The sequence below is a fragment of the Daktulosphaira vitifoliae genome, unplaced genomic scaffold, assembly GCF_025091365.1.
Source record: "Daktulosphaira vitifoliae isolate Bord-2020 unplaced genomic scaffold, ASM2509136v1 Scaffold_2, whole genome shotgun sequence".
Taxonomy (NCBI): domain Eukaryota; kingdom Metazoa; phylum Arthropoda; class Insecta; order Hemiptera; family Phylloxeridae; genus Daktulosphaira; species Daktulosphaira vitifoliae.
In genome coordinates this window covers 34,306,948-34,330,574 of record NW_026099573.1, presented here as the reverse complement: position 1 = coordinate 34,330,574, position 23,627 = coordinate 34,306,948, and the positions used below count along the sequence as shown (strand labels likewise).

Genomic DNA, 23,627 nt, shown 5'->3' with positions numbered 1-23,627 from the left:
TCATTTATTTTCTAATCGATGTTTGTTCAATAATCTTTTCACGAATTCAACAGATATTGACTAAACTTCAAAAGTTATTTGTTTTTAATTTAATATTCATTATAATAGCAGATAATTTTACTATTTTAGTGCAATTTTTCAGTAATGGATATTTTGTAGTATCTGTATTGTAACGGTTTCGGCCAATGCTTGGCACAAGGCCGACGAACCAGGGCGAATCAGTATTAGAGGTTTAGGTGCCAGTACTCCGCCGGTATTCGATCAGCAATGGCGTTACAACGGCAGCCAGTACTTACAGTCAGTACTGCCTTAGTACTTCAACAACATAACAACCAGTACTACGTCAGTATGGGCTAGCCAGCTGTCAAATGCTAGAACTATCGCAGTAATGCGTCCTTAGTTAATACTGGCGTTGTACAAAAGTTTCTGCTTGTGAGTAGTCATTTTCACCATGAAAGCAAAATAAAGTTCGATATTTTTTTTTTCATATTAAAGTACATTGCATAAGAATTAATTTAGGTTATATAAAAAACTATCAGCATTTCCGGAACATTTTCAAAAGTTAATTTTTAGTGGAAAAGTTTTCATTTCGAATCCCCAGTGTAAAATAAAAATTGTTTTACACTGAGGGCAGGTGAAGGGTCAGATTTACAAAAAAATATATACCAAATGATAGGTAAATACATAATTTATCTATAAAAAAAAATTGTTTCTATTCATTTATTTTTCAAAAAGTTATGGTAATTTTAAATCTAAATAATTGAAAAAATTTCCGATTTTTAAATTTGTAATCTTTTGGAGATTTTCCCCCCTATACGGGAAACGAGGAAAAAATTTTCAATTTTTGAGGCTTATATCTTCGACTAAAAGATATAGGAGATAGATTCAGTGACAGCTGAGAAAAGGTGGCAACACACATAAAAAAATATATATACATAAATATAAAAAAACATATCTTAGTAAAATTAATAACATCGAAGCTAAAATATTTAATCGTTTATAAAACAAGATATAAATAGTACTTAATAAAATCAAACAACTTTTATTGAAAAATAGTATTTTATCAACATTAATTTATATAATGGCATCTATTTTAACACTAGGATTATTGTAAAAATCTTTTTTATGAAACATGACTTAACAAAATTTAATTTTTTTTATGAATTATCTAAACGGATAGTTTATGTATACAACTGTTCTAAAAAATTATTCTAGTATATATATATATATATTTTAATTTATTATAATTGCTTCATTTAAGTTTTAGTGGTTAGTTTTGTAAAAAGGAAAAATATTTTACGATGAAGTTTGATTCAATTATCATATTTCTAATTATTGCAACTTATGGTACAACAATATAAAATTTTTTTATATCTATATTGAATATTATACTGTATTACTAGAATCATTATTATTCAGCTTACTCAATAACTTTGTTTTTGTTGAATTGTTTCAGGATCATACTATGTTGTACTACCTTGTAAGTTGGATGATAGTTATTTTTTACAGTTTTGATATTATATCATTTTTATTTGAGTTATGAAAAAAATGAGTATTTAAAATTTTAAATATATTATTAGCTATAATAATATATGAATAGTTATACCGAGAGAAAATTTTATATTATTATACTTAGTTCTCAAAATTTATTACTACGGATTTGTATGAATTTATATATTTTGTTTTAGCCATTTTGAAGGGACATAAGTTTATGCAACTTAGTAATAGGAATATATAGAATGATCGGTTTATCATAAGCCAATCACATACTCGTACAAAATAAATTATTTTGAAATTATTTTTGGTCAATTTTAGTTACATATTTTTCTCGAATTATTAGCTATATAATGCTTTTTAAGTTCTATTTTATACATTGTAATGGTGTTAACTTTATTTTTAAAATGGGAACACCTATGTTGCATTTAATGAAATGTTACAAGCTGTAGTATTTAAGTCTTCTGTTTGTTCAGTGAATATACAGAAGCGTGTTGTATAATTGAATATAAATTTATACTTCTTGCTAAGTATAATTATACTGACTTGCGTCTGTTTTAATGTGGAAGCCTGAATTATTTTTCTTTATTTTTGTATTTTTCCTGTATGTAAATCGAGTAAACAGAAAACGCGACGCATAATATACAAAAATTGAGTCACGAAGATATGACAAAATCAGTAAATTTCTATCCATTTAATAATTTACGTTAATTTATTTTTAGCTTCGATGTGTAGCTGAAAAGGTATTGGTTTTACTAAGTTGTGTTTTTTTTTTTTGTGTCTGTTACCACTTTTTCTCAGCTCTCACCAAACGGATTTCTGTCAAGGATACGTCAAAGATCACAAATCGTATCTAGTCGAAGACATTACCCTTCAAAATTGAAAAAATTTCCCTCGTTCCCCGTAAATGGGGGAAACCTCCAAAAAAATTACAAATTTAAAAATCGCTAATTTTCGAAATTTTTTCAATTTGTTTGGCTAAAAACTGCCGTAACTTTTTCAAAATGGAACATATCAATAAATTTTTTTTTTTTTATAGATGCTTCATGTTTTTACCTATCATTTGGTATATTTTTTTCATAAATTTAACCCTTTATCTACCCACAGGGGGGGTATTTAAAATTACAACTTTTTCACAAAAAATTAACTTTTTCAACTTAACTTTTGAAAATGTTCCAGAAAGTCTGACACTTTTATATATATCTTAAATGAAAGCTAATGTAATATACTTTAATTTGAAAAAAAAAATTTGACCTCTGGACTTGTCTTCACGGCGAAAATGGCTACCGAATGCTATTTTCGTGTGAAAATTCTCGATTTTATTATTTATATTATATTTAACTTTATAATGCTATAACTTATTGAAAAGTTTATGGATCCACACAATTTTTTTATGAGAAATAATATTTTTTAATAAACCCTTTTTCATTCGCACATACTTTATCTTAATCGAGATATTAATAAGGAACTAGCTTTTGGAATAATCCACCAATTTTTTTAAAATTAAACACTATCTAAAGATTTGCATCGAAGCGTTTATTTTTGATAGTGATTTTAATCACTGTCAGATATCATTATACTTGATCCAACTATACTACGGCACCAGTGTGCCACGACCCCCCTGTGTTGGGTTGTTTTTATTAGTTCAAGTAGTGGAGAAGCTATTTTTGAAAAATCTTTTATTAATTGTCTATAGTAACTGCACATGTCTAAAAATCTTCGAACTTGTTTTGGAGTTTTAAATTTTCAAATTCAGTAACAGCTGATATATTTTGAGACAGGGATGTTATTCCGAGCTCTGAAATGTCATGTCCTAGGAGTTCTATATCTTGTGCAAATAGGTTACATTTCGATGTTTTTAATGAAAATGAATAATTATCTAATACTTTGAATACGTTTTCTAAATTTAACAGTGCAGTTTGAAAATCTTTCCCGAAAGTAGCTATATCATCAATGAATATTACTATCGATTTATATAGATATTGGGAGAATGCTTTATTTAGTTCTCTTTGAAAAATTGCACTTAAATTACGAAAACCTTGTGGTAAACGTATAAATGTTAATAGTCCATGAACTATTGTAAAAACTAATTTAGGTTGGTCATGTTGCCTAACCGGAATTTGAATAAGACCTGAGTTTAAATCAAAGGTGCTAAAATCTTTTGATCCTTCTAAACTTCTGAATAAATAAGCAGTTCTAGGGAGGGGGTAATTATCAAACTCTACCATATTATTTAAGTCCTTATAAGATACTACTAGACGGTATGAGCCTTTTTTCTTTTTTTCGAACTAAAAATGCAGGAGAAGCATAACTAGATTTTGTGTGTACTACAATATTAGCTCCCATTAATTTATCTAATTGTGTTTTTAATTCCTCATGCTGTTCAGGTGAAACTCTATGAGGGGAACAAAATTTGGGTTGTTTTGCGTTGGGCTTTAGTATTATATGGCATGGTTTTACCTTAGCTGGGTGTACTTTGCTTAAATTGATAGTGAATAAATGTGTATAATTCTTAATTAGAGTTGTTAGTGTGTTATTTGTTAAATTTGTTATTTAATTTCCAAATGAGTTCAAAGAATTTATTAACGCATAAATTTCACATCGTCCGTCGGAAGGAACATCTTCCCCTAGTTGATATTGTGAAAACACATTCATAAATTTTGATGTAGAAGTATCATTAATAATAGAATTAATGTTTTTCTTAAGATTTTTTATAGAAAATTGCACGTTCGATATAATGTCATTATTTTGTTTAGGTATTATATTGAAAGTATAGGGTAACAAATTAATATATCTTTCGGTTGATTTTGGAATATTTCGAATATCATGTGTTTGATTGTGTCCTAATATAGGCCATCACAAATTAAATCTACGGAAGAAAATGCTATGAAAGAAAACTTTTCTTCTAAAGCAATAATTTTTAGATTAAAGACACTTTCGAAGAGATCTATGTATGAAGCCTGAGAATCGCAAAACTCTTTTGTTATTAATAAATCCATTATTTTATCAGATATTATTGTGTTTACTTGACCTAAAGATATGTTAGTATTTTTAGCAAATCCGTTATGTTACCAAATTTATTAGTAACATTTATAAATATTTTTGATCAGTAGATGTGCATAAAGTTATGGTATAATTATTGGGAATATTTATAATATCTCTAAATGTTTCTTTGATATTGTTATTGTGTTTACAACAGTTGGTGCTTTTTATATGATGCATGTTTTTTTCTATATTTTCTATTGTGTTTTTAAATTTAATTTAAAAATAGGACTTTTTAGCATAATTTATATTTGCGTTATGTTGAGATAAAAATTCATTGCCTAATATAATTGTACTACTTACATTTTCTATAACGCACACTGGAATTTGATAAAATTTATTTTCTATTTCTAATTGAATTATGGTTGTTCCCAATAAATTTAATGGTGATTTATCTGCATCGGATAATTTATATTTGTGATTTTTATTTATATTAGATGAATCTATGAGGTCAGGCCTTATACAATTTATCTTTGTACCTGAATCTATTGTGAGTTCTATTGGTTCGTTATTGAATTTAGCTAAAATATGTAACGCGTTAACATTTTTATCGTGATTTAGAATTATAAAAATGTTGTTTGTGTCAGTGTTGGTACTTTTATTTGAAATTGGAGAAGAAGGTGAATGCATATAATCTTCAATTATTGCATTTGATCTTGGCGCGTGTTTTTTTGATAGTTAGAATCTCTGTTGAGATAACGATTCTCCCTTGTATGATATCGTTTATTACATAAATCACAAATCAAGTTGCAATTCTCTGATTTGTAATTATTACGATTACATATGTATTTCTGGGAATATAATTATTATTGTAATTTCTATTAGCATATTGTGTATTATTTTGTTGATTACTATTTGCGTAAGTATTGTTATAATTTTGAATAAAATATTGGACGTAAATAATTATTTCCCGAACGTAAATTGTTGTTGTTTCGATGCGTATTATAGTATTCTTACCACGTGCCATTAAATAATTGTTTGCTGTTGTCGGTGTTATCATTATTGTTTTTAGTAATAAAAAACTGAAGTTTAGATATTTGTGAAGTTATATTATCTAATTAAATCGATTATTTCAAAAACAACATAAGTCATCAATTTTTCAATAATGACTTTTTATCAAATTTGATAATTATATATCTGGTTACGTATTCTGTGTAAAAACTAAATTTGTCAGACTCATATTTAATTCAAAATTTACTACAAGAAACTAGAATCACTGCCAAAACTACACAAGTCATTGACTTGAGTAGTCTTTGCTGTCATTTACAGATCGCACTTTTTGATTTTATGCAAAACTTACCCCTACCAAATATACTAGTACAAGACATTTTTATTTAAGACAATGATGGGTGAATTGTTTTGGGATTAAAAATTTGAAAACTGAATAATCTACATTTTACATGTACCATGAGGGTGAAGCTTGCAAGGGGTCCAACGATGTATGCTCTATATTACTGGATTATATAAATAATAATATTAATTCAGATAGAAAAGAATTATACTTGTTTTGTGATGGTTGTCCAGGCCAAAACAAAAATAATACCGTTATACGATTTTTGCTAGCATTTGCTAGCATAGTCAACGATTTGAAAGGATTTACCATTTTTTCTTTTACATTTTTACTTAACGATCGAGATTTTGGAGTTATAAAAAAAAAATAAGAGAGCATGATCGTATATATGTGCCAGATGAATATATTAAAATAGTGAATTAATGCAGTAAAAAGTTCAAAGTAATAAAGTTTCAGATGGATTAAGTTTAGGACTTTAAAAAATAGTGGCCATCATACTACAAAAAGACATGTTTATCTGTTGAGACATTTGGAAAAAAAGTTCCAAAGCACCAAAAGCAATCCTTTACCCATCTACATACATAAGTTTCGAATATAATACAAAATATAAGGTATTCTATTCACACATAATTTTATCGATGGATTATCAAAACACACATTTAAACTATTAAAATTAACAACAAATAATAATATAGCATTGCCAACAGCCAAGGTGTATAATAATAAAATGTCAATAAACCCCCAAAAAATTGAAAACTTAAGACAAGTTAAAGATAGTATAATCGAGGAGCATTAGTTATTTTATGAAGAAATATATAAATGGCTAACTGCTGATGAACAAAATATGGAAGCTGAAAATATAGAACTTGATGGGGAATATAATTATGTACCATGACAATTTTCAAAATATTATGTATTAACGTATTTTTTATTTTTGTTAAGTTTTAATCAGTTATTTTTAATAATTTTATGTTAGTTTACATTTTTTTACATTTTTTTATTGTATTTTGATTTTTATCAAGTTTCATTCAAAAATGCTCTTGTATTGTAACATTTTGTCAAGTTAAAAAATTAAGTTTTTGTTGTTTAAGAAAAAAGAAATATTTTATTTTTTGTAAAATAATATGCATTAAGAAATGTGCAATGATTTATTTTATATTGTGTTAAAAAGTTAAGTTTTGTTTATTTAAAATAAAAATTACTTCAGCTAGTGTAAAAATACTATTACCATTACTGTGTTTATCTATTTTATTTTATTTCTTGACTTAGATTGTATATTATAAATTTCTATTGACTGCAAAAACAACGTAAGTCAAATATATTTTATCTGAATTTTATGCATTTTGGTAAAAGTTAGACTATTTAAAACTATGGATTATAAATATCAGAGACCTTAAAAATAAATTTGTAAATAGGTGTAAGTGAAAAAAAAGTCGATTATCTGGTGTAATTTTTTTTTTGGTTCTTGAAAAATTCGAATTTAATGACTTAAGTCGTTTTTGAAATGACCGATTCAATTATTATAATGACTGGTCGGTTACAACTTTTGGATCAGTATTTGTTAAACACTTAAAGAATCGACTCTTGGTGAGGAGTGGGAGCTGCTGTTTTTATCAATAGTATTTCCCGGCCGTACTTTTTGTCCCACTTATGTACAAAATTGAGAATAAATTCAAAAATAGTGGCCCAAAAGTTGTTTGACCAGTCATTTTCTGAATTAGATCATTTTCTATTTTATAAGGTAGTTAAATATGTATGCTGCCATATAAAAAAATAAAGTTGATACCCCTTTAAGTTATAAGGGATAATTCTAAAAATTAATTATTAGCTGATAAATCAAGAAATATATGTAACTAAGAGAAATAAAACAAATTTTTTTTCAATATTTTATTTATTTTGCGAGTAATCGAGGGGTTTATGATAAATCTATCATCTTGTATACCCATTTAATATAGTAAGTTCTCAATTTTGACACGCTTATATTAGTTTCACACGTATGTTGTTTGTTGTAAGTTTGTAACTCCACGCACCACGTGTTATTATGTCGCGTATCCCGTCGTCTATGATCTTGAGACTAGACTGTCGTAACGCATTCACCCCACCCCGCTAACCACTCGCCTCCAACACTATTTTCCTGTATAATTTTATTTTTGATTTTCGTACCCGTATACGCGTTTGTGTCATCAATTATATATATAACAAATTTTTTTTGTTACTGACACGGCCCCGCGTCACTTCATTATACAAGATGCTTCACGACTCGTGCCACCTTTATCAGCCGTCGCCCTACTATGAGTATTTGGCTGACCAACACCGTGCGTTACGCCGAACAGTGGGGCAACGAGCTTCAAAAGTTGGCATTAAATTATAGAGCAAAAAATATATTCCTAAAATTAATATTATTTTTATTTTTGTCAATCAGACATATAAAAAGACATTTACATAATATTAACTTAAGGTATTTATTTATTTTAAAGACATTTTGACAGAAATAGCTATTCAATTTATTAATAAAAGAAAAATGTATTATTTTAAGTTTTAATTTTAAAATTAGCCATGGTTATCATCATCATTTTCATCATTATCGTCATCGTAATCATTGTTATCATCATTATCATCATCACTATCTTTGACATATTGAAGAGAGACCCGGACATCTGGTGATTTTAGTAATGTAAGTGCTTCAATTGGCATTAATTGTGTTTTTTTCTTGGGCAGTTTTCTTTTACTTGAATTTACTGGATCTGAACCAAAAAAAAACAAATTTAATATATCTAAATTAGTTTTTTCACGACAAAATTTCCTTTAGTTATGCTCCCGATATCTCTTAAAATCTTTATTTCGTGCTTCTTGGGCTTCTTCAGTCAACTGTTGTTGGATACGTATCACAAGAGGGCGTTTTTCTTAGATTTTGTTGTGACTGATAGCGCCACTCGAGCTGCCACTACCGGTTGTGCAAGGGATTCGTCACTCCGTTGCATGCTAGTGTACGCGATTATTGTGTCTCGCCAAACTATTATCGGTTCCTTTTGTGAGTTTTGCGTTCTCGCCAACATTGCTAGCCCTTGCTACGTGGTTCTATGGTGCACCTAGCTCATAGTCGCTTTAATGGGTTAACCACCCTGGTGATTCGTCGTGGGTATAGAATTGCTATACCAGTCTATGCCATTGTGCACCCTTCATGTACATAACAAGTCCACTCCCTATTTCTTTCTCCGGCATAATTAGACAACCCAACCGGACGTTCACTAACCCGCACATTATAACCGGGCTTTCCGTTTAAACAACTGTCCTATTGGCAATAAAGCAGATTCAATTATCTCTGGCCCATGAATAAAAACTTGTGCATTGTGGGTGACATATTGTACCACGGATACTTCTCAACAAAATATTTTGCAGTTTTGTACTTGTATTCTCAAAACTCATTGTTTTTAATTCGTGTCCACTAGCTACAACTATTATTACTATATGTATTTTTCTATTAATTCTATGTCTAATTTTGTAATTTCACCAAAAATTTCTGAATTTTTAAAAAAACGTCTAGCTGTGTTGCATCATTAGAATTTTCAAATCCTGGTTTGGGTTTATCTACAAGTGATCCTATTTTTTCTTTAAATACTTTTTGGATTCTAAGTTTGTGTCCCTGAAACAAATTTTTTTTTCACATCTCCTAGCTTGCCATTTTTTGAGTGGTAATTTGTAAGACAAATGGAGGAGACATTCTAAAAAATCGAATCCACCCACGTAAAACTGATATCCCAAAAGATAAATGATCAGTTTTTACCTCTCGTTTAACCATTTTATCAATTAAATTAAACTCTTTCGATGTTGCACCACACAAAAAACATTTAAGTGTTGATGTCATATCTGTTAGTGCATTACATATTTTTCCATCAACCGTTGCTAAAATCAAATTGTGAGTTACAATAAATGATTTATTATCAAAAGTCCCAGTACTATTAACTAACTTATTTATTTAACTCTGAACTTCTTCTTTTTCAGCTACAGATGTCTTCATAGATTCTTTTATAAACTCAATTTTTATAGGCCTACAATATCTAGTTGATGCAGGACGTGGATTTGTTATATAATTTGGTCACCATTTACCAAGCGAAGTGGAACTAAACTTGTAATAAATACAACCGAATTACTGGCCTCAAGACTACAAAAAGCCTGTTTATATGGACTATGTCCAGAGCTACTATCAAAGCCCCATTTCGAATATAAAATAAATTTATCCAATTCATTTTCTGGGAGTACGTCAATAACAGGTTTTTGCACTAAAAATAATCTTTCTACTGTGTGATCAAGTAATGCTTGTAAAGAAACTTCTGCGTGTGTAGAAGTTACTTGTATATCTTTTGGTTTTGGATTACATTGTTTTTTACTTTCTTGTACGACTTTGTATGATGAAAATTTATCAAAGGCACTCATCCGAATAATATTGTACTGATGTCGAGATAGCTTAGCATCTACTATAACAGCTAGTACATCTTCACTCGATAGTTTTTTAGGTGCTTGTGACTGCATAAATACTTTTCTATATCTACTTGCACGTGTGCGAGTGGATGTACTTATTTCCTTCGGTAACTTTGCTGCTTCAATTTGTCCCGATGCCCTTAAGCTCATCTGTGTTGCATGACTTAACATATTAACAGGCGTCTAATTTCTCAGTTTTTGAGTTTTTTTCCGTATGTTTCGTTCACTACTCTTTTCAAATACAACTACTGGACGACCTCGATTATTCTGTTCATTTAAAGATGAAAATCTAATAGAAGCATTTAATCTATGGGAAGGGGGGCTATAGTCCCTTGGCTCCCCTTGGATCTGCGCCTGGTTCTCTTATGGAATACTGTACATTTCCTAAAAATATTTTAAAAATACTAGATCAACCTTCTGAAAAAAAAATTAAGCAATTTATATTTTTTTCCCCGTAAAATTGCTATACATCGTCACAGTCAGAAGCTAATAGAAGGAAATGGGGAAAATATGGGCAACATTTTTTTTATCAAGGTGATTGAATACTCTATTGAGTATTATATTTTGCAATTTTTAAAGCTTGGAAAGACTTGAAAGTAAACTTAAACTAAATATAATTTTTGTGAAATGTATATGTTATTATTATTACTGGTTATTTATGTATGTATTATGTTTAACTCGGTAAAACCTATGTATAAAACGTTACGTAACTGATCTGTTGTTAACGGTTCCATGATAAATTTAATTAAATAAACAAATAATCTCTAAGGTATAGAAAAAAACTAAAATTTAAAATAATATTATGTTGTTTAATTTTATTCTGTAATACACTGCGGACTTATAACTGCTGTAACTAAATCAATTTAAGCCACAACCCGTGCATGAAACCTATTTCTAATGCAGTATGAACTCCTTTATTGGTGTAATAATTCGATAAGATAAGTTAAATTCGATAAGTACTATTTTTGCCAACTTTTGATGTCATTTGCCTCACTATGCGCCGCAGTGCAAAGTCTAGCAAGTGCTGCATTGCTGACGATGACCCACCGTAAATGAACCGTAGTCTTCTTCTCATTGTCAAAGTGACAACGTCGACGAACCGATCCACACTCGCGTACCGTCGCCATCAACGCTGCTAACCTTTTGTCGCCCGAGGATCACGCCGGACATCGCGTCGTCGACGCCAGCGAAAGTGCCGCGACATTATGCGAAGATTATATATTCCTACCGCCGCCGCTAATATTATGTTAATATTCATTTATATATTCCTACAGCCGACGCCGCTGCCGCTGTATATGCCTCGTGTTTAACGATCCCCCCGCCATGCCCGCCCACAAAACACGGCTATACCTCGTGCATGATACGTTTTAAGTACTTAAGACGCTTTACATGTATAAATATACAGGTTCTCATTGTTACAAACAATGAGAACAATAGAAACCCGTTTCCTGACTTACTGAACACCCTGTATATATATATTCTAATTACTATTAAAACTTATATATTAATACACTTTATTGTCATTAAGAGATATATAGTGTATTCATTCCGATTACGGGGAATGATTCCTGTATCGTCATTTTTCGCCACTACCTTCATGTTGCGCGCCTGCTGCTTTTCTTATATGTGGTAGCCGTTTCTCAGGCTCCCTCTCCGGAATCGAACCCTGATTTCCCGTTACCCGTTACAACCATGATATTGATAGTAACTACTATCATAACATGAAATTAAAAAGTTCAAAATAATTTTTAAAATAAGCTTAAAACAAAGGAACGAAAAGTACTAGTATTATTGTGATAAAAGCGTCAGGTGCTCAATATACGAAAAATATGGCATAAAGCACCCACGCTTTATGCCATATTTTTATGGCATATTTTATTCATATTTTATAAACTTTTTAGTTTGATGTGCTTTAATTGCGTGTTTTTTAGTTTTTTTTAACTATATTTATTATTATAATAATTATCTACGACAGTATTAACTCCCTACTGGTACCGTCACAACAAAAATAAATCAGTTTTTAACAATTTCTCGGCACTAATGCCAGTTTGTAGCGCTGAAGGTATGACCTTGCCGCTAATATGAAACACTATGCCATCTTTGGAGCGATGTATACCAATAGCTTTTACTTGGTCACCCTCTTAAGAAAATTTAACTGATTAGCTATTTTGTACATTAGCTAAAACTTACGATTCATATGATATGAGCATAAAAAGTGTTTGATATTTATTTGATTTTATTGACTATATTAGAAATTTGAATTTTTAATCAAGTTTTTACTCTAGAAAATACAAATTTTCAACTTGATAAACATAAACAAGGTAGATTTAAATATATATATACATATATTTTATTTAGGTCCTCGGGAGTGTCCATACTGTGATGTTGAAATTTCTAGTACTTATCATTATATTTTACATGTCAACAATGCACACTCAGATAATGAAATTTCCACTTGTCCCGAATGTCATGAAAAATTTGAAGCTGGTAGTGTTTTAGAATTACATATTATTCAAAATCATGCTGAAAATGACAAATTAGAATTGGTAACATCTATTTTTATTGTATTATTTATTGATGAAAAAAAAAATTACATCTAATTAGTAATTCGGGTAACGACCCAAAGCGTTTTTTTAAGTTTTATTGAAAGCGAAAATGAAAAAATAATATTATTTTTGTTATTAAATCGGAACACGGAGTGCCATCTGTTCAACTGAGTTCGCTTCCATCATGAATTAATTCAAAAACCTCTCATTGAAATGTCGACTTGAAGATTCCACTTGTATTGTAAAAAAAAAGATATGTGGTAGTGGACTGTTTCGTTTTTCCTTGATCGCTCTATTTAGTGCGGTAAAAGTTTTTAAACGTAACAACAATTCGGCTATTTATAATTTCTTAGAATTTTTGAAACACAAATATAAAGGAACATTGTGCAGAAAGTTTAATCAAATTGTATCTTGTAGTGGAGTGATTAAATTATTATACAAAAAGTCCAAAGGTTATGGGATTGTAGATATATAGTGTTACACCCTAAAGTAATGCCTAAAGAAAGTTCTAGGACGACCTAAATAATGCCGGTCAGAAAGAAGAAAAAAAAGACATACATGATGATAACCCACTCAATATATTCTAATATTTAATTATTTTGTTAAACTTTGGCGGTCATTTACAAATAGAAGATAGGTCGTTAACACATTTTTTCTTTAACTTATACAGAGTGATTTTTTAATCATACTTACAGAATGAATATAATTTAAACATTTTTTTTTTATCTTTAGTTACACATTGTTCTAGAATTATTAACTATGTGATACTTTTTAAGTTCATCCCTTATACTTTATAAGAGTATCAACTTTGTTTTTTTAAACGGGAATACATTTGAATTTAATAAAATGTTTGAGTTTTTAATTTAATAGTAAATGGCATTTGAATTTTTGATATAACTTTATTAGATATAAAGATTTAAAATTTCAAATTTTTGAGTTAATATACATGTATAATACAAAAGTGATTATTAATACAGATAGCTAATTAGTTTTTTATGACATTGCTGTAACAGACACGGAGTGTTTATTGTCAATTATGACTATCAATAGATATACTTTCTGTATTTCTAGTTAGTGTATTTATAAACTCACAACAATGTGCCTTACTATGATTGATAAGAAATGCAGTGTACTTGCGAACATCGACGTCAAAATAAACTAATTAGCAACCTGTATTTGTAATCCCTCGTATATTATACATGTATATTAATTAAACAATTTAAAACTTCAAATGTTTATATTTTATATACTAATAAATTTTGTTCACTGTACTCATTACAATAGTTTAACTTTACAAGAACCCTAAGTAGGGTCCATCATAGGCCGAGGCAAAACCGGTGCACCAGGTTGGATTGGGTTAGGTTTATCACATCTTACAAATACGACTGAATTTTTTAAATTTCTAATTTATATAATTATAATGTTCTCGATAACGTCTGCACAAAATAATGTTTTATTTTATGCTATTGTCCTATTAGTGTACAATATGATCTAGGTGGCTGAATTAGGATAGAAAATTCGATTCGTAATTTCATAATTTAATAATTTATAAAATAAAAAAAAGTTAAGCTAACATATTAATAATAAAAATACGATTAATAATAGCAAAAACGGTAGCTAAGTGGGAATGTATCTTAGTTGGGGTCAGTATAGATGATATCTAAAAGTGATCAAAATCACTATCATAAAATTGCTTTGATGCAAATCCATAGATATTTTTTAATTTCATGAAATTGGTAGATTATATCAAAATCAACATAAAATCCTATTTCCTTAGATTTTTGATTCATAAGTATAAGTTTGATATTGATACTATTAAATAGAAATGTTATAGAGTTTGTATAAAAAATGGTATTTTTTAGATTTATTTGTGGCCGGAAATTTTTATAAATACTATTAACAGCAAATTTGTGAAAAAAGCTTAAAATTTCGATAAAATCATTATTTTTTTTTAAATTTATCCGATATATCAATGAAATAATATATCTTCCGCACGTGGTAGGTTAGTAAATACTAAGAATCGTAGTGGTAAAACCACACAGTCTACTTTTACTGACTTACTAGTCAGGAAATGAGCATAGAAGACTTATGTTGGACCAGAACCAGTGGTAGGACTCACTGAACAATCGCTCAAAGCACTACCCAAAAATTGGTTCAGAAAACAACACATGAAAATCTGGAAGTACTTGGTAGTACCTAGACAATTCAAAATGTTTATCAAGAACAACGGTCTACGGTGATCTTAATAGCATGACTAGACATCAAATAAGCACCCTGACTGATCTACTGACAGGACATGGTCACTTGCTTAACATCTTTACGCAATAGGGGTATCGGAATCACCATTGTGCAGGAAGTGTGGAGTAGAAGTAGAAGACTCATTTCACATTTTATGCGAATGTGAAGCCTTGTCCACACTAAGATCAAACTACTTGAGTAAACATTTCCCTGAAAAAGAAGATATATAAAACCTAAGACCCAGAGATATACTTAATTTTGCTGGAAAGACAGGACTCTTTGACTCCATAGGGGTAAATTGATGGTCCAGCCTTATACAATGATAAGTATAATGTAATCCACCTAAGGTAAACCAAATCAAGACAATTCGGTATGAAGTGCGCACAATAGACCAACAGGTCTGATTGCATGGGCATTATGCCCACCTCAATAAAAACTACTACCCCAAGATTGGGTTAGTAAACATTTTTAAACATCTACTACAGTAGTATTCTTTCATATGACTCTTAGACCGCTGTCTGGAAACAAGCCTGGAAAATATTTTAAATATCAATTATGACTTTTATTGTAAGCATCGATGATTTCGTTTGTTTTCAATCAATTAAGAAATGTAATGACACGCATTAGGTTATTACCCCCATTATCAATTAGATTTGTCATAATTTTGTTTTTCATCGGAGGCGTGGTCACGTCTATAAATCAGTGTAAGTATTGCCTCGTCTCCTTTTCATAGGCAAGGTTTTAATTCTAGTAGGAACATTATATATCTATTACCTTATGAATAATATAACGCGTAATTTATTATTTATATATATCAAGAATATAAACAGCTTGAATTATACAATTCTACGGGTAAAATCTTTATTTATAATTTAAATATTTATTTTCTTTTTATTTTAAAAGTAACTTAAATAGTAACTTTTTATCAACGTCTATTCAAACCCAAATATAACTTCTTCAATATTATTAAATATAATTTCTTAAAATTAGTTTTAAATTAAAATTGAAGATTCATTATTTCAGTAAAGTATTTTTTCGTGTAGATAAAACAAATAGAATATGATCATATGGTTTCAGTGATGACACAGATACAGATAAATAAAGAAGCTGAACAGTTACAAAAAGAGGAAATTAATAGTTCGTAAAAATTTAGTAATACCTAAAACTAATACGTAATATTACAATTTATTAAATGTATATCAAAAACCCTCGAATTTAAATTTGAATAATATGTTTGATATTTTATTTTAAAATAGTCACAAAAATGTAAAAAAAACCTTCTGAAGTTTTTTTAAAACAATTCAAATACTATTTTTTAATTTTGGAATTTTTACACAAATTCGTATTTATTTCTTTAACTTTGATATCCGATTACATGCACGGAAGAATAATAAAAAAAAACAGCAAAGTGGGGTTGCTGCATAGTTAGTATAAGTATAGATTGTATCTGACATTAATTAAAACCACATCATAAATAATTATTCAATGCAAATCTGTAGATTGTGTTTAATTTTCATAAGAAATTATTGAATTATTCTAAAAGCAAGTTTTATGATTTATAGGTATAATCATGGATAAATACTTATTATAACTTTATTATTTTGCTAGCTAATAAAATAAAAAATAAAAACTATGGAGTACTTACATCTACAGAGGTAGAGAGTGAGGTTAGTTTATCATTTTTTTATGATAAATCGCTCAGTCAATAGCAAAATAAAAATAATTTTGAAATATATTTTTTTGGTTACATTTATTTAAAAGAAGGATTTTTTTTAAATAAATTTTTTTAAGGGTGCCTTGTATGTGTTCCCATTAAAAAAACAAAGTTGACACCCTTACAAGGCATAAGGGATGAACTTAAAAAATTATTAAAAACTTATTACATAACTACTAATTTAAGAATAATATTTAACTAATTTAACTAACTAAAAAAAATTATTTTTATTTTATTAATAATTGAGTGGTTTATGATAAAAAAAAAAATTATAATCAGGAATATCAATGATTTTTTACACCAAAATAATATTTTTTGTTCAATTTCCTATATATAAAAAATAAGTCACCACCACAAATTTATTTTTAACTCATTGTACATAGCATAAGTTTTAATTTAATATATCATTAAAGATTGGAGTATTTCCAGAACATTTCCAAAACTTAAATAAATTCACTTTTTATGGAAAAGATATTATTTGAATCCCCCCTGTGACCATTTAATAAAGGATCAATTTTTCAAAAATTATATACTAAATGAAAGGAAAATACCTATTTATATAATTTTATATAATATAATTAAAAAAAAATTATTTTGTTTAGTTCATTTTTAAAAAAGTTATGGTACCTTAAATGTAATTTTTAATTAAAAAAAGGTAAATAATATTGAAAAATACCCACTTTAGAATTTGTAATATTTTGGAGGATTTTCCTTATTTATGGAAAACGAGAAATTTTTTTTCAATTTTAAACGAAAATTTCTTTAACTTAATACGATTTATGATCATTTGACATATTATTGAAAGATATTGATCTAATGAGAACTGAGAAAAATTAGCGACAAACATAAAAATAAAAAACCCAACACAGGGGGTCGTGGCATAGTGGTGACGTAGCAGAGTTGGATTAAGTATAATGATATCTGACAGTGATTAAAATTACTATAAAAAAAAACGCTTCGATGCAAATCTTTAGATAGTGTTTAATTTAAAAAAATTGGTGTATTATTCCAAAAGCTACATGATCTGCATGTTCCTTATTAATATCCTGATTAAGATAAAGTATGTCAAATGAAAGAGGGATTATTAAAAATATTATTTCTCATAAAAATTGTTTTGATCCATACACTTTTCAATATGTCATAGCATTATAAAGTTAAAAATGTAAAAAATAAAATCGAGAATTTTCACACAAAAATAGCATTTGGTAGCCATTTTCATCATGAAGACAAGTTCAGAGGTCAAATTTCTTTTTTCATAATAAAGTACATTACATTACCTTTAATTTAAGATATATATAAAAGTGTCAAACCTTCCGGAACACTTTCAAAAGTTAAGTTAAAAAAGTTAATTTTTTGTGAAAAAGTTGTCATTTTAAATCCTCTCCTGTTGGTAGGTAAAGGGTTAAATTTATAAAAAAAATATACCAAATGATAGATAAAGATATCAAATATTTATAAAAAAAAATTATATTAATATATTCATTTTTGAAAAAGTTATAGCAGTTTTTAGTAAAAAAAAAATTGAAAAAATGTCGAAATTTAGTGAATTTTAAATTTATAATTTTTTTAGAGGTTTCCCCCATTTACGGGGAACGAGGGAAATTTTTTCAATTTTTGAGGGTAATTTCTTCGACTAGATACGATTTGTGATCTTTTGACGTATCATTGAAAGAAATCCGTTCGTTCGTTCGTGAGAGCTGAGAAAAAGTGGTAATAGACACAAAAAAAAAAACACATCATAGTAAAACCAATAGCTTCTCAGCTTCGCATCGAAGCTAAAAACGTATCATAGTAAAATTAATACCTTCTCAGCTTCTTATCAAAAGTAAAAAAGGAAATATTTAATTTAGTTAAATATTTTTTTTTCTATTACTATCGGTGTAGTATTTTAATGTAGTTTATCAAAACTTAAGTATGTATTTTATAATAATAAAAAGTAGATTATAAAAATTTTTGAATGAATAATTTTCAGATAAAATGCTGGAATCACCTACAATAGAAAGTAATATGTATAAATATTATAAACAATATTAGTTTTGTAATGGTGTGCCTATCATGAAAAATATACCAACAACTTTTTTTTCTTTTTAATTCTGATATTTAGATATAACTGAACTCATCTTAAGTCACTTAATTAACAATATTGCCGAAGAAAAACATGTCTATTTAGCGTCTTCAATGGATTTCTACGGGTCTGCTCGCGAAGATATTAAATATGGTTGTAGTTATCGATGCATGCAGATGTTGTTATCTAGTATTATGCTAAATGTAGATTTTAAAACTCATTTAACTAGCATGTGGATAAATTTGCATAAAATGTCAATTTCGCGTACCAGGATGCCAAATGTGTCAATGCTATGGAGGCATTTAGAGGAATGTTGGAATATGGGTATTGATCCTAATGGTAAAAAAGAAACTTATGATACGAGTGAAAGTAAAAATAAAAGTCCGAATAAACTAGGTGCTTCGATAGATGACGTGNAAAAGTCCGAATAAACTTGGTGCTTCGATAGATGACGTGAATTCAGTTTTTTTGGGATTAGGAATTAAGTATGCCACTTTGATGTACTTAATTAATCAAAATATTTTAAATAATATTTTTTAACTAGAAAAATTCTAGAATTATTATTAAATTATTTTTCAAACGATATTTTTTACAGGTTTGAGTATAAACTTTTTGATAGAAATACAAACAGAAATAACTACCAAGAAATGTTAAATTGGTTATATTTACATTTTATAAATATAAATAATCTAAAATATATATCGCCAGTATATCTATCATTTAAAAAAAGTAATGAAAAAAAACCAGGTGATTTTCAATTTTAATAAAATAGTGTTTATACAATCCAAAAATATGTATCATCAGTATATCTATCCATCGCGTATACACAACATTATGGTTTTTTCATTTTTAATAGCAATTACTACTGCCAAGTTTATTTCATTCTTGGTAAATAAAGCTGCCAATTTCCAAATCACTTACCTGTAACTGAGCTGCATTATCAAATTTTCCATACCATCCTCATTTAACTCATTGAAACCTGTCATAAAAATAAATATTATTTAAATAAAATATTATGTTTAGGTCACGCAACGATAGCAATTGGTGTAGAAGTTGATAAAAATAATACAATAATACCGTTAGTTTTGTGTCCCAATGAGAATTATACCAAATTACAAACTAAACATGGAGAGAAAGCTTTAAAATACATTCGATCACCTTCATTTTTACGCAAACGCACTCTATATAGAGTTGGAATAATCATGGGAATTGATGCTACTCTAATTTAGAATTTAAAGTAATAATTTTATATTTTTTATGAAAATTCTATTCTAGTACTATGTTTGTCTAGTCATTTCAATCAAAGCTCATAGAACGCCCGTTAGATAATAGTTTTTTAATTCAAAATTTAATTACATTAACAAAAATCATTTGAAAATAAGTTACTCTGTGATTTATTTTCAAAAATATATAATTTTATTTATAAAATTGGAATAATCTTATTTTTTTCTAATAACTATTTTCATAAACATTGTGCTAATAACGCAAAGTATTATCATAGATAAGATAAATTCAGATGGTGCACATTTTGATTTACTGATAACTCGAACCTGCCTCAATTTAGTGACATCACATATAAGGAATTAATTTATTGTATAGCACATTTTACTATAATTATTGTATAAAAAACGGTAGCACAGTGGGGTCGCGGCATAGTGGAGACATTGCATAGTAGGGTCCAGTATAGATTTAATCTGACAGTGATTAAAATCACTATCATAAGAAACGCTTCGATGCAAATCTGTAGATAGTGTTTAATTTTAAAAAATTGATGGATAATTGCAAAAGCAACATCAACTTCTATTAAAATAAAATACAAAACCCATAATTTGAATACAAAAATAGCATATTTTTGAATACGGTAGCCATTTGCGTATAGAAGATAGGTCGTCGAGACAAATTTTTTTTTTCATTTTGTAGTACATAAAATAAGCTTTAATTTTATATATGTTAAAAGGACGCAGTAATTCCGGAACATTTTCAAAAATTAAGTTGAAAAAGTTATTTTTGGTAAAAAAGTTACTATTTTAAATCCTCCCAGTGAGCAGAATAAGTGTTAGATTTTCAAAAAAAATTATATCAAATGAAAGGGAAATATCTAAGGTTTCAATACAAAAAAATATTATTTTTATTTGTTCATTTTTGAAAAAGTTATGGCAGTTTTAAGTACAAAAAACATCCCGATAAAATGTAATTTTTATCGCAAACATTACATTTTTTTTTAAATTTTCGACAGCCATTTGCACATAGAAGATAAGATGTCGGGACAAATTTTTTTTTTTCATTTGATAGTATATAACATAACCTTTGATTTGATATATGTTTAAAGGACGCAGTATTTCCGGAACATTTTCAAAAGTTCAGTTGAAAAAGATCTATGTTTTTTACAATATTTTAAGTTTTGAACGCCCCCTATATAAGGGGAAATTGTCCAATTTTAATAAAAAGTATGTCAAATGAAAGATGTACTTATAATGTATTTAGAAAAAAAAAATTTGTGCTGATATATACATTTTTCAAAAAGTTATAGCATTTTTAAGTTGAAAATTTAAAATCGAAAATCGAAAATTTTAACACAAAAATAGTGTTTTTTTAACTACGGCAGCCGTTTAAATGTAGAAAAAAAAGTGTCGGGACAAATTTTTTTTTTTCATTTTGTAGTACATAAAATAAGCTTTAATTTGATATATGTTTAAAGGACGCAGTCTTTCCGGAACATTTTCAAAAATTAAGTTGAAAAAATTAATTTTTGTAAAAAAGTTGCCATTTTAAATCCCCCCCAATGAGCAGGTTAAGTGATAGATTTTCAAAAAAATGATATCAAATGAAAGGTAAATATCTAAGGTTTTAGTATAAAAAAAAATTATGTTGATTTGTTGATTTTTCAAAAAGTTATGGAAGTTTTAAGAAAAAAAAGTGAAAAAATTTCGAAAATTAGCGATTTTTAAATTTGTAATTTTTTTGGATATTTCCCCCATTTGCGGGGAACGAGGGAATTTTTTTCAATTTTTAAGAGTAATGTCTTCAACTAGATACGATTTGTGATCTTTTGACGTAGTTTTGAAAGAAATCGGTCCAGTGACATGCAGAAGATAAAGTGTCGGGACAAATTTTTTTTTTTCATTTGATAGTATATAACATAACCTTTGATTTGATATATGTTTAAAGGACGCAGTATTTCCGGAACATTTTCAAAAGTTCAGTTGAAAAAAATCTATGTTTTTACAATATTTTAAGTTTTGAACGAGGAAATTGTTAGGGGAAATTGTCCAATTTTAATAAAAAGTATGTCAAATGAAAGATGTACTTATAATGTATTTAGAAAAAAAAAATTTGTGCTGATATATACATTTTTCAAAAAGTTATAGCATTTTTAAGTTGAAAATTTAAAATCGAAAATCGAAAATTTTAACACAAAAATAGTGTTTTTTTAACTACGGCAGCCGTTTAAATGTAGAAAAAAAAGTGTCGGGACAAATTTTTTTTTTTCATTTTGTAGTACATAAAATAAGCTTTAATTTGATATATGTTTAAAGGACGCAGTATTTCCGGAACATTTTCAAAAATTAAGTTGAAAAAGTTATTTTTTGTAAAAAAGTTACTATTTTAAATCCTCCCAGTGAGCAGAATAAGTGTTAGATTTTCAAAAAAAATTATATCAAATGAAAGGGAAATATCTAAGGTTTCAATACAAAAAAATATTATTTTTATTTGTTCATTTTTGAAAAAGTTATGGCAGTTTTAAGTACAAAAAACATCCCGATAAAATGTAATTTTTATCGCAAACATTACATTTTTTTTTAAATTTTCGACAGCCATTTGCACATAGAAGATAAGATGTCGGGACAAATTTTTTTTTTTCATTTGATAGTATATAACATAACCTTTGATTTGATATATGTTTAAAGGACGCAGTATTTCCGGAACATTTTCAAAAGTTCAGTTGAAAAAGATCTATGTTTTTTACAATATTTTAAGTTTTGAACGCCCCCTATATAAGGGGAAATTGTCCAATTTTAATAAAAATTATGTCAAATGAAAGATGTACTTNTCCAATTTTAATAAAAAGTATGTCAAATGAAAGATGTACTTAATAATGTATCTAGAAAAAAAAATTTGTGCTGATATATACATTTTTCAAAAAGTTATAGTATTTTTAAGTTGAAAATTTAAATACGAAAATCGAAAATTTTAACACAAAAATAGTGTTTTTTTAACTACGGCAGCCGTTTAAATGTAGAAAAAAAAGTGTCGGGACAAATTTTTTTTTTTCATTTTATAGTACATAAAATAAGCTTTAATTTTATATATGTTTAAAGGACGCAGTATTTCCGGAACATTTTCAAAAATTAAGTTGAAAAAGTTATTTTTTGTAAAAAAGTTACTATTTTAAATCCTCCCAGTGAGCAGAATAAGTGTTAGATTTTCAAAAAAAATTATATCAAATGAAAGGGAAATATCTAAGGTTTCAATACAAAAAAATATTATTTTTATTTGTTCATTTTTGAAAAAGTTATGGCAGTTTTAAGTACAAAAAACATCCCGATAAAATGTAATTTTTATCGCAAACATTACATTTTTTTTTAAATTTTCGACAGCCATTTGCACATAGAAGATAAGATGTCGGGACAAATTTTTTTTTTTCATTTGATAGTATATAACATAACCTTTGATTTGATATATGTTTAAAGGACGCAGTATTTCCGGAACATTTTCAAAAGTTCAGTTGAAAAAGATCTATGTTTTTTACAATATTTT

General features: G+C 27.9%; 2 protein-coding genes across 3 annotated transcripts in view; one reads left to right on the top strand and one right to left on the bottom strand.

Moving 5' to 3' along the window:
* Positions 1-1,237: 1,237 nt before the first annotated feature.
* Positions 1,238-23,627, top strand: part of LOC126899892 (zinc finger-containing ubiquitin peptidase 1-like) — a 39,261-nt gene continuing 16,871 nt past the window's right edge. For both annotated transcript variants that reach the window (XM_050675138.1, XM_050675137.1), the window contains exons 1-9: positions 1,238-1,347; positions 1,457-1,480; positions 12,665-12,852; positions 16,134-16,227; positions 18,777-18,806; positions 18,909-19,263; positions 19,304-19,354; positions 19,465-19,616; positions 19,893-20,106. In XM_050675138.1, the coding sequence (XP_050531095.1) occupies positions 1,302-1,347; positions 1,457-1,480; positions 12,665-12,852; positions 16,134-16,227; positions 18,777-18,806; positions 18,909-19,263; positions 19,304-19,354; positions 19,465-19,616; positions 19,893-20,098 (1,146 nt within the window). In that variant the 5' untranslated portion in view covers positions 1,238-1,301 and the 3' untranslated portion in view covers positions 20,099-20,106. The remainder of the gene's footprint in view (positions 1,348-1,456; positions 1,481-12,664; positions 12,853-16,133; positions 16,228-18,776; positions 18,807-18,908; positions 19,264-19,303; positions 19,355-19,464; positions 19,617-19,892; positions 20,107-23,627) is intronic.
* LOC126899895 (uncharacterized) lies at positions 9,876-12,579 on the bottom strand. The gene is made up of 2 exons (XM_050675149.1): positions 12,497-12,579; positions 9,876-10,690 (listed from the first exon to the last, which is right to left on the bottom strand). Exon 2 carries the CDS (start codon positions 10,475-10,477, stop codon positions 9,911-9,913), a length of 567 nt encoding a protein of 188 aa, XP_050531106.1. The 5' UTR covers positions 10,478-10,690; positions 12,497-12,579; the 3' UTR covers positions 9,876-9,910.

Coding starts and splice junctions, on each gene's coding strand:
- LOC126899895 (XM_050675149.1), bottom strand. CDS start 10,477: ATGTTAAGTCATGCAACACAGATGAGCTTAAGGGCATCGGGACAAATT.